Here is an 11,502-nt window from a genome sequence, read left to right as displayed (position 1 = left end):
AATACAGCAATTCCACTTCTGGGTATTTATCCAAAAGAAATTAAAACAGAGACTAGAACAGATATTTATATAATTACATCCACAATAGCATTACTCATAGGAGGCAAAAGTTGGAAGCAACCCAAGTGTCCATCCACAGATAAATGGATAAATGAAATATAGATAGATAGATAGGAATCTGTATCTAGATATATGTCTGTTTTATCTATGTATCTATAGTCCACTATAATATTTATTGGAAATATTATTCCACATTAAAAGGTAAGGAAATTCTGACGCATTCTACAACATGAATGGACCTTGAAGAAATTATGTTGAGTGAAATAAGCCAGTCACAAAAAGACCAATACTGTATGATTCCACTTATATGAAGTACCTAGAGTAGCCAAATTCACAAAGACAGTATAATGGTAGTTGCCAGGGAATGTGGGGAATGGGAAGTTAATGTTAATGGATAGATTTCAGATGGGAAAGATAAAAATCTCTGAAGAAGAATGGTGGTGATGACTGCACAGCAATGTGAATGCATGAATTACACTGAACTGGACAATTAAAAATGGTTAAAATAACAACTATTATGTTATGTATATTTTACCACAATACTAAAAAAGCCACCAGTAAATGTCCTTTAGTTACATTCTTATCTTAATGCAAAAAGCATAAGTGGTGATATTGGATAGATACATGGATATATAGATCGATGATAGACTGATCTTCATGGTCTTTTCTTTATTACCAACATACAAATATATATTAACAAAGAGAAACATCAAGAGAAGCTTATTGCAGTTGTACACTGAGCTGTTCCATAAATACAAGTGGGAAACTGTCCATCATTTAGTTCTCTATAGAAATCTTTTTTTTCTATATTGTTTACTTATCCTTTTTCTCCTTCCACTGTTCACTCTCTGTTTGTAATTATCCTCCATAAGACATACAGTTAGAAGGAGATTGACAATTTGTCCTCGAATATTTAATAAATGAAAAAGCTGAAATAACTTGTTTGATTAGAATTTTTGGAATTCACAGACATATAGTAAATAAAAGAACTTTCACATGGTAAATGCAATTCTGCTTGTGAGAGTAAGAGCAGCTAGTTATTTTAATTATATCACTTCTTTTATTTCCATTTATTTTATCAATTCAGCTACAATCAAGCAACTTTGACCATTAATGTCCTAATAACATGTTCCCGTATTTTCTTGGTCCTTACTCCATATACAATAGGGTTGAGAAAAGGGGGCACCAAAAGGTACATATTTGCAATAAAAATATGGACATGTGCAGGCACATTTTTCCCAAAACGGTGAGTGAAAATGGAAAAACCAGCTGTGGAATAGAAGACAAGAATAACACAGACATGTGACCCACATGTGCCCAGAGCCTTAAAGCTAGCTTCTCGGGATGGCAGGCGGAATACAGACCAGAGGATGAAGGCATAGGAAACAGCAATGAGAATTGCATCACATGAGCCAATGATAGAAGCCATACTGAGGCTATAACTCTTGGTGGCCCCTATGTCCATACATGCTAGCTTCACCACGGCCATGAACTCACAATAGGTGTGGGCAATAATTCGTGATCTGCAGTAGGGAAGTTGTTTGAGCAGGATGGGATGTGGAGAAAAGAACGCTACACCCCTAATCACCACAATAATACTCATTATGGTGATGCGTGCATGGGTGAGAATGGTAGTATGGTGCAGTGGATGACAAATGGCCACATAACGGTCAAAGGCCATGGCCAGAAAAAAGCCAGATTCCATAGCAGTAAAACTATGAATGAAGAACATTTGGGCTAGACAGACATCAAAGGCAATGTCATGGACTCCAAGCCAGAAGAGACACAGCATCCGAGGCAGTGTAGATGTGGAGAGGACCAGGTCAGTGACGGACAGCATGCACAAAAAGAAGAACATAGGCTCATGGAGACTCCACTCTGCCTTCACCACAGCCAGGATGCTCACATTCCCCACCACAGCCACCACGTACATGGAGCAGAAGGGAATCCCAATCCAGACATGCAGGTGCTCTAGTCCTGGGATGCCCATCAGCAAGAAGGTGACAGGAGAAGGATGAGAGGTGTTGAAAGGAGGCATGATGCTTTTTCCGGTGCTTATCAGTACTTCTAAAGATAAAGTTGCTATGACAGATGATCACAACCAGATGCTAAAAACATGGAGATTCTGTTCAGGAAGACCCTTAATGATCTATTGCTAAAAACAATTCAAATTCATAGTCAGGTGTATTTAAATTCACTAGGACCATAATACCAAAATTAGTAATAACTAACCAAATGACTGTGTTTAGAAGTACAGAAAGATAATACTTATATCATATTATCCCAGGGACTTATAAATTACCTTGTCTCTTCATTTCCAGTAAAAGATTCCATCTGTAGTCATACCTGAACGTAAGTCAACTAATATTTACTGAATGTCTTCCTTGAGTTACCATTCATTATTTCCCGTATGTCGGTGGGCTTTCCCCTAACTAGAAGTGATCAAGCAGAGGCACTATGAAAACATCAAGTAGTTACTGAAAGGACCCTTATAGTCCAATCTGGCATTCACATGGGGAATAGAAATAAATGGTCTTTGTCCCTCTCTGGACATGATATTGAAGTCTTTGACACAGCTTTTGAAGTAGAATCAACTCAGTCTTTATCTTTAGCCTTTCATCTACCACTGTGCATACGGGACTAATCTGACAAGATTACAACTTGCTTTTTTCCTATTGTTTATTTCTTTCTATCATGTACTGTTCAAGTAGGAACATATTATGTTCTTTTGAACCAACAGATATATATTGGTAAGGATAAGATATTTCTTAACATTAACCCCACTCACTACCCTTTTATTCTCATTTTTTTTCCAGATTTAGATTATTTCACAGTACAGACGGATACTAATTGTGCTCCTTCATTTGTTGATCTAGAAACTCAAATTCTCAAACATGCACAATGGTTTATTTATTGGATTGGTAAATTTATACCTGATGATGCTTGAGATATCAGTTATGGGCTATAGTAGATTTCTTTATACTTCGTCCTATAATTCCAAGCCATAGTCAAATCCCCATAGCAGAGAAGTCCTGGGATAAAGTGGGTGAGCATGAGGCAGGAGTTGAGAAGGTTAAAGAGAAAAACTAACTTCTAAGTCACCACAAATGTTTCAGTTGTAGAGTAACCCTTGGTTACTAGTTTTCTGCTTCTCCTGGCTCCCATCAAGGCAGTACATAGTACTTATGTAGAACTTCCATCAGTTTTTAAAGATAATATGCTCTCCTTCTGTCCCAAACAAATCCTTCTAAATATAATATGTACTAATAAGAACTTACACAGAGTTACCGATACATATGCTTTCCTGAATCATGCCAGAATACGTATTATATCCCCCATATATTATTAACCAAACAATTTTTTCCAGACTTTTATATGTACTATAACCTAGCTTTATTATAGTGAAAAACAAAAATGTCTTTTTCCTGATTTAGCTTTAAACAAATAATGGTAGTGTAACTTTCAACACATAATTTATATGGCCAAAACTTATCCCAAAGCTAAGGGAAGGATGAGTTATACAGAAATGATAGCAAAGGATCAAATTAAGCTTCGTGAGTCAAAAAAAAGTCTTCTTGAGTAAATGGAACTTAGGTTGGAATGTGAAGATTATATGACTTGGTCCCATGGAATCTGAATATAGATATTTAGGTATAGATAAAGATAATATGTATCCGTTTATCTGTACCCACATGCACACACACATAAACAAAGGAAAGGAAAGGGGCATAAACAAAGTTCCACTGGGAAGGACAATCATGATGTAATGAATTAAATCTAGTGTAATTGAGACTCAAAGATTACAAAGCTATGGGGTGCCTGGGTGGCTCAGTCGTTAAGCATCCCACTTGAATTCAGGCCATGATCTCATGGTTTGTGGGTTCAAGCCCTGTGTCGTGTTCTGTGCTGACAGCTTGGAGCCTGAAGCCTGTTTTGGATTCTGTATTTCCCTACCTCTCTACCTCTCCCCTGCTCAAGCCCTCTCTCTCTCTCTCTCTCTCTCTCTCTCTCTCTCTCTGTCTCTCTCCCAAAAATAAACATTAAAATTTTTTTTTAAAATGATTACAAAGAAATTAAAGTGAGATAAAATTCTGTGGGTAAACAAAGGTCCCTACACATTCATGTGTAAGCACATAACCAGCAGGAAATTTTATAATCTAGACCAATGCAGTGGTTGTCAGGTGCTTACTAGTAACTGCTGGAGTTACAGATACAATGCAGAGCATTGTAAGCACAGAAGTAGAAAGTGCACACACTCAAAGATACACACACTGGTTTCTAAAACACTTTTTTTTCTGTACAAAAACACATGATATAGTGTCTGTGAGATCATCTCCCTGAAAATGCCAACCTGAGGTTGAGTACGGAGATCATGAGGTATCCTTCTTCTTGTTCCTTCAATAGATTCACACAATATGAAATATGGTCAAAATGAGAGAAAACTTTCACTTCTATGAGATCCTTAAAAAAGATCTTTGTTTCCTACAATCTATTTTTTTCTTCATTTCATCCATAAAGAATGAAAAATGTGTATTCCCTCTGTTTCAAAGAATTATATCTTCTTTCTTGAAACTAGGACATTTGGAAAGTAAAAAGATGTTAAGAAAATCCTATGTCTTTGAAAGTTTTCCTTAGATTGCTCAGACTATCTTTCTCTCCATCCTTTTTTAGTTTCATAACCTTAACTATCTCACAAGGAAACGGACTCAGAACCAAGAAGCAACCTAAACATGTAGTTTCCATATATAGTAGCTTCAACAGGGTAATCTCAGAGGATAAGCAAGAATAACAAGTGACACAAACAGGTCCTCATGGAATCACTAAGAAAGGGGAGGGGGGTATTTGTATTGTTGGTAAATATTTGATAATCTTCCTAGTTGCAGGAATCATAGTTTATCTGTACACTCCCTTGGGTTTACAGCTGCAGATATAGCCATCTCTTAGTATTTTGATATAATCTGTCAACCACTTAACAGGACTTGAAGGGAACTGAAAAGATAGAGAACACATTCTTTACTCCTTTAACACATCAGCTTCATTCCATTGCAACTTGGGACATAAACTTTGCAGGCCAGAACAGAGGGGGGTGCTATATGTAAATTATTAAAAAAGTATTCAAGAATTCCTTATCTAGCAAAACTGCCCTTCAAAATGAGGACAATAGGATATTCCCAGACACGCAAAAGCTGAGAGAGTTCATTATCTCTAAACCTGCTTTACAAGGAATGCTAAAGGGAGTCCTTTCTGTTGAAATGAAAGGAAGCTAGAGAGTAACTCAAACCTATACAAAAATATAAAGTTCTTCAGCAAAGATAAATACATACACAGGTATAAAAATCAGTATTATCCCAATTTTGGTTCATAACTCAACTTTTTATTCTTCTACAGGATATGAAAGACAAAAGCACAAACAATTATAAATCCAAGTTAATGCATACGAAATATATAAGGATGTACTTTGTAACATTAATAACATAATGTCATTATGTGGGTGGTAGAGTTCTAAAGAAGGGAGTAGAGCTTTTGTCTGGGACTGAAGTTTAGTTTAAAATATATTGTTATAATTTTGGGATGTTATATGTAATTCCTGTGGCAATCACAAAGAAAATATTTGTAAACTATACACAAAAGGAAATGTCAAGGAATCCAAAAAGTGTCATTACAAAAATTAAGCAAACACAAAGACAGGCAATAAAAGAGGAAACGAGGGACAAGAAAGTTATAAGACATAAAGAAAACAAATAACAAAACAGTAATGGTAAATCCTTCCCTAGGAATAATTATTTTAAATGTAAATGTTTTGGGGAGCCTGGGTGGCTCAGTCGGTTGAGCATCTGACTTCTGCTCAGGTCAGGATCTTGCAGTTTGTGGGTTCGAGCCCCTCGTCAGGCTCGGTGCTGACAGCTCGGAGCCTGGAGCCTGTTTCGCATTCTGTGTCTCCCTCTCTCTGCCCCTTCCCTGCTCATACTCTGTCTCTCAAGAATGAATAAACGTTAAAAAAATAATTAAAAAAATAAAAATAAAAAATAAATGTAAATGTTTTAAAATCCCCAGTCAAAATGAAGAGTGGTAGAATGGATGAAAACAGCAGGATTCAGACTTCAGTTTTCCAGTCTGGCATATGAGAATCTGGAAGTTCACACTCTACCCTAAGAACAAGTAAAAAGCTGAACCAACTGAGAAGTCAGCAACTCTTCCTAGACTCATAAGAGAAGTAAGGTCACAAGGCAAACTGCTGTCCCCCAAACTGGAGAAACCAATAAATGAAGACAGAAAAATTATAATTTACCAGAGCAGACATCTCTAAGAGAAGCAGTGCCAGGATAAGAAAATACAAAGTATAATTGACAAGTTGCTGGGGGCTTAGTCTGGGAAAACATGAGAGATAAACTCCAGGCGAACGCAGTCATTGATGGGTCCCTACACTTTTTTGAGTTTTACTTCAAGAACCGTTAGCTCAGTTGTGACATTCGATGTGACATTTGATATCAGGTACTACTCATATTGTAAGACATCGCAGTCAGAGGTGCTTCAGGATTTAAACCACAGCTAATCATTCACAATACAGTGTAAAGGTATTAAAAAGCAAAAGTAGAGAGTCTACCATGCAAAACAGGATATGCAATCTTACCCAGAGCTCAAGAAGTCTAGTGATCCAGTGATCTTTAACAGGGAAGAAAACATAATTACACTAACCTAGCTTCAGAGTATGTCTAAAGTAGCCAGATTCTGCTTTTCTTTTCTTTTCTTTATTTATTATTTATTTATTTATTTATTTATTTTTGAGAGAGAGAGTAGCAGAGTAAGTGCAGAGAGAGAGGGGGACAGAGGATTCACATTGGGCTCTGTGCTGCCAGTAGAGAGCTTGACTTGGGGCTCTAACTCATGAACCATGAGTTTATGACCTGAGCCAAAGTCGGAGGCTTAACTGACTGAGCCACCCAGGCACCCCTGCTTTTTTTTTTTTTTAATACACTATCCTATTTTAAATTGTCCATTCTTCTTGAATTTGGTAACTGTGCATCCTTTTCTTTTTTTCCCTTCTCTTTCTTTTTTTTTTTAATTTTTTTTCAACGTTTTTATTTTTTATTTTTGGGACAGAGAGAGACAGAGCATGAACGGGGGAGGGGCAGAGAGAGAGAGGGAGACACAGAATCGGAAACAGGCTCCAGGCTCTGAGCCATCAGCCCAGAGCCCGACGCGGGGCTCGAACTCACGGACCGCGAGATCGTGACCTGGCTGAAGTCGGACGCTTAACCGACTGTGCCACCCAGGCGCCCCTACCTTCTCTTTCTTCTTCTCCTTCCTTTTCCTAAGCCCCAGTAAAAACAGACTATTTCACTATTCCACAAATCTACCCTAAATAAGTGAGCCTTAATTACTTTAGAGAATTAATTTCATCTGGCTGTATCTGAAAGATGAACACCCTCTTCAAATTTCTTCTAAGGACCACGTTGAGTGCCTGGAAAAGCAGTAGTTTGTTCAATATTTTGATAAACGAATGAGTTAATATAAGGAAGATAAACTCTTCTAACAAATCCCATTGGGAACCAATGTTAATGACTCTGAGATAAATAACTCCCTCTCTGGCACCAGGAGTAATATTGAAGTAATATTGAAGGCTCTCATAGGATTATATATTAATGCACACACAGTGACAGAAATAAGATTTCTTCTAGGACATCAAGACTGCCAGGAGAATTTCCAACTGCAGTGAAACTGGGTTGGCATCTAGGTAGATAAAGAAGGAACACTTAATGGTGGCTTTCAGGCAAACTAGGCTAGAGCTGATGACAGATGGCAAAAATCAGTGTTTTCCATCTCATGGTTTCCATTTCCACAAAAACGAAGGCAGGAATACTGAAATGTTCCCATTTTTTAGCTCAGGTTAAGGTCTGCAGGATTGTTTGCTTCTACCACTCTGACATTATTATTATAGAACTTCATCAGAACATTCTGGCCATACTGCCATCCATAGATCTGAACTTACTTGCTCAATGCTCAATGGTTGAAAGATAATGGTTGAATGATAGTGAGGGATGAAGCCTCTTCATTTCTCATCCAAGTTTCCTTCTGCAGGTGTCAGAATCAGCAGCAAGAAGACAGAATACCAATGTCTATGGCATCCATCAATACATCATATTTGACCCCCAGAACTGTAATCTTGATCAGAATTCCTGGACTAGAACATGTGCAGTTTTGGATTGGGTTTCCCTTCTTTGCTGTGTGCATAGTGGCTCTTCTGGGAAATATTATTTTACTAATCATCATTGCTACAGAACGCAGCCTGCATCAGCCCATGTATAACTTCCCGGCAGTGCTGGCGGCCACTGACATAGGACTCTGCGCAGCCATTGCTCCCAAGATGTTAGCCATCTTCTGGTTCAGATCTTGCTCCATGGCCTTTGACAGCTGCCTGACCCAGCTGTTCTTCATTCATGCCTTGCAGTGCATGGAGTCTGGCATTCTGTTGGCCATGGCTTTTGACTGCTACATTGCCATCTGTGATCCACTGAGACCCATCCATCCTCATGCCTTCCATCCTGGATCGGATGATAGCAACAGTGGCTATCCGAGCTACAGTGCTGGTTGGTCTGTCACCCATTCTGATCAAAAGATTTCATGTTTTTCATTCCATTCTGATTGCCCCACTGTTACTGTGAGCACATGGCCATGGTCAAGCTAGCTGCAGAAGACATCCAAGTCAATAAAACATGTGGTCTCCCAGTAGGTTTTACAATACTGGGATTTGACATGATTTTTCCTCATTTCCTATATCCTTATTTTCCAGGCTGTTTTTCGTCTACACCAAAAGGAGGCACGGCTCACAGCATTCAACACATGCACAGCTCATATTTTTGTTTTCCTTGAGTTTTATATTCTTGCCTTCTTCTCCTTTTTCAGCCACCGTTTTGGACATGTAGCTCACCCTACCCACATTCTCTTGTCTACCATCTATCTCCTTGTGCCACTCAACCCTATTGTCTATGGTATAAAAAATAAGGTAATTCGTTAAGCGTGTGGCATGGATTTTTCTTCTGAGTCATGGATCCCACCAGTGATCTATCAAATGTTTGTGGTCAGGTAGAGAATACTTTTATTTCCTAGAGATGGAGAGAGTTTGGACTCCGTGCATTCACTGTTGGGGATTCACATCATTAGGCTCTATCTTAAAAGCTTTTAGCTCCAAAACCACAGCTAGGTTGACATAAAAAGTATCCAGATTAACAATGGTACTTTCTATCTGTAATGCACTTGACTTCTAATCCAATCTTTATCATGTCCTTCCTTTTACTTTCTTTGTGTTTAATTTGCAGTTCTTTTTACTTATTCATAAAGAAGCTTTGATTATTGGTTTTCAAACTTTCCCTTTTGGAATTTATGCATTTTCAAGTAGGGATTTATTTTAACCATTGCTTTTTCACATGCTACACATTTTGATATTCTGTGTTTTCATTTATTCAATTACAAATAAAATTAATGTTTATTGTGGCTTCTGTTACCCGTGAAATATGCAATATACTCATACATGTAAGGTCATTTGTTTTGAAGAAGATAGATAAGTGATGTAATGGATATTAGATAGTCTTCCTGAAATGGAGAGCTGGAGCAAATAATTGTCTGAGAAAATGAACTTTGACATCTACCTCATATGACAGCAAAATTCACTTAAGGTGAATCATAGACCTAAGCATTGATGAAAAAAAACTATAAAGCTCCGGTCTGTTAACCAGACCTCATTAGAGAAGGAAGAGCCTTGGATCACTGAGAGACAGAAAAGTGGCTGTGATACTGCTTCAGTGGAACTTGCCACAAGTCCACCTTGTAGGATGCCAGGGCTCATGAGGAAACGGCTGGCCACTGGGTGCTGCCTGCTTCATTTATTGCAGAATTTGGGCCCTGGAGGAGTTGCAAGAGCTTCAGGAGCCTACTGTCGACTACAGATGGCAAACAAACTGCACTGAGTCTGTGGAGTGACCATGCAGGAACCAGGAAGCAAAACTCTCCTCTCCTTCAGTTCCTTACCCATGCCGTCCACGGACAAAGTGTAGCATTGCACCAGCTGTGAAGACAAAGTAATCAGAGGGCCAAGGCACATTTTCACAGAGAAGGCAAAAAGTGAACCTGGAGCTGAGAGGCAATGAATCATTAACCAGCACGCACTTCATGGCAAATAATAAAGTTGTTGGTACATGCACTGGGAACACAATATGCAAGCAGGACCAGTCAGCCATTTATCTTTAGTGAGTGTTGTGCTCACAGCAGCCATCACCTATACAGCTGACAATCAAATATTCTCTTTGACATCTGCTAAAGAAAAAAAAAAGTAAGAAAGCACAGACTAAGCATAAACACTCAGCTCTCCTGACATCAAAAGTGAGGATATTTTTAAGAGCCAGGCTGGAAGGGGCTATTGGCCAGCTGTGTTTTCTAATTGGCTATGTGAGTGATATTCCTATTTTGCTCATGACTAGATATTTATTTTTTATTTTTTGCTTGAAAAAAATATTTATTTATTTTAGGGCAAGTGCAAGCGGGGGAGAGGCAATGAGAGGGGGATAGAGGATCCAAAGAGGGCTCTGAGCTGACAGGCTGACAGCAGTGAGCTTGATGTGGGGTTCAAACTCACAAACCCTGAGATCATGGCCTGAGCCGAAGTCAGACGCTCAACTGACTGAGCCACCAAGGTGCCCCTGGATATATGTTTGTTTGTTTGTTTATTTATATTTTTAATTTATTTTTATACTTTTTAAAATGTTTTTATTTATTTTTGAGAGACAGAAAGAGATAGAGCATGAGTGAGGTGGGGAGAGGCAGAGAGGGAGAGGGAGACACAGAATCTGAAGCAGGCTCCAGGTTCTGAAATGTCAGAACAGAGCCTGATGTGGGGCTAGAATTCACAATCTGTGAGATCATGACCTGAGTCAAAGTTGGACATTTAACCAACTGAGCCACCCAGGCACCTGTAGATATTTATTTTTTAAATGAAGATTGCATATAGAACTTTTGAAAATTCTTTTTCTGCACATATTGATATGAACTTTTGTTTCTGGTTAAATCTTATTGTGTTGGGTTCCTATTAAAATATCCAGAACAAGTGCTTCTGGCCACCTCATTTACTAAATAACTACCTGGTACAAACCATTAATTTTTTTCTGTACACTGCAGTCACAATGTAGTAGATTGTATTATTAGTCCCTAATATTTATGAAACTTTCTTAATAATGTCACCCATATCAGTCTGTGCCATATTAATCACATTTTTTTTCCATATTAATCGCATCAGTATTACATCATGTGACTTCCTTGTCAATGTAATAGAAATGGAGAGACTTATGTCACTTATGAACTAATAATTTAAAATTCATCATTTACTGGGGTGTCTGGATGTTTCAGTCAGTTAAGCGTCTGACTTCAGCTCAGGTCATGATCTCAACGCTT

At 38.3% G+C, this 11,502-nt stretch overlaps 1 protein-coding gene and 1 pseudogene across 1 annotated transcript; one reads left to right on the top strand and one right to left on the bottom strand.

Moving 5' to 3' along the window:
• Positions 1-977: 977 nt before the first annotated feature.
• LOC106966125 (olfactory receptor 52E4-like) lies at positions 978-2,117 on the bottom strand. The gene has a single exon (XM_015062197.3). The coding sequence runs from the start codon at positions 2,096-2,098 to the stop codon at positions 1,154-1,156; it is 945 nt and encodes a 314-aa protein (XP_014917683.2). The 5' UTR covers positions 2,099-2,117; the 3' UTR covers positions 978-1,153.
• Positions 2,118-8,112: 5,995 nt separating this feature from the next.
• LOC106966123 (olfactory receptor 52A1-like) lies at positions 8,113-9,076 on the top strand (annotated as a pseudogene).
• Positions 9,077-11,502: the final 2,426 nt, after the last annotated feature.

Source organism: Acinonyx jubatus, chromosome D1 (assembly GCF_027475565.1).
Source record: "Acinonyx jubatus isolate Ajub_Pintada_27869175 chromosome D1, VMU_Ajub_asm_v1.0, whole genome shotgun sequence".
NCBI lineage: Eukaryota > Metazoa > Chordata > Mammalia > Carnivora > Felidae > Acinonyx > Acinonyx jubatus.
Note: the sequence above shows the minus strand (reverse complement) of the source record. Positions and strands in the feature narration are given on the sequence as shown.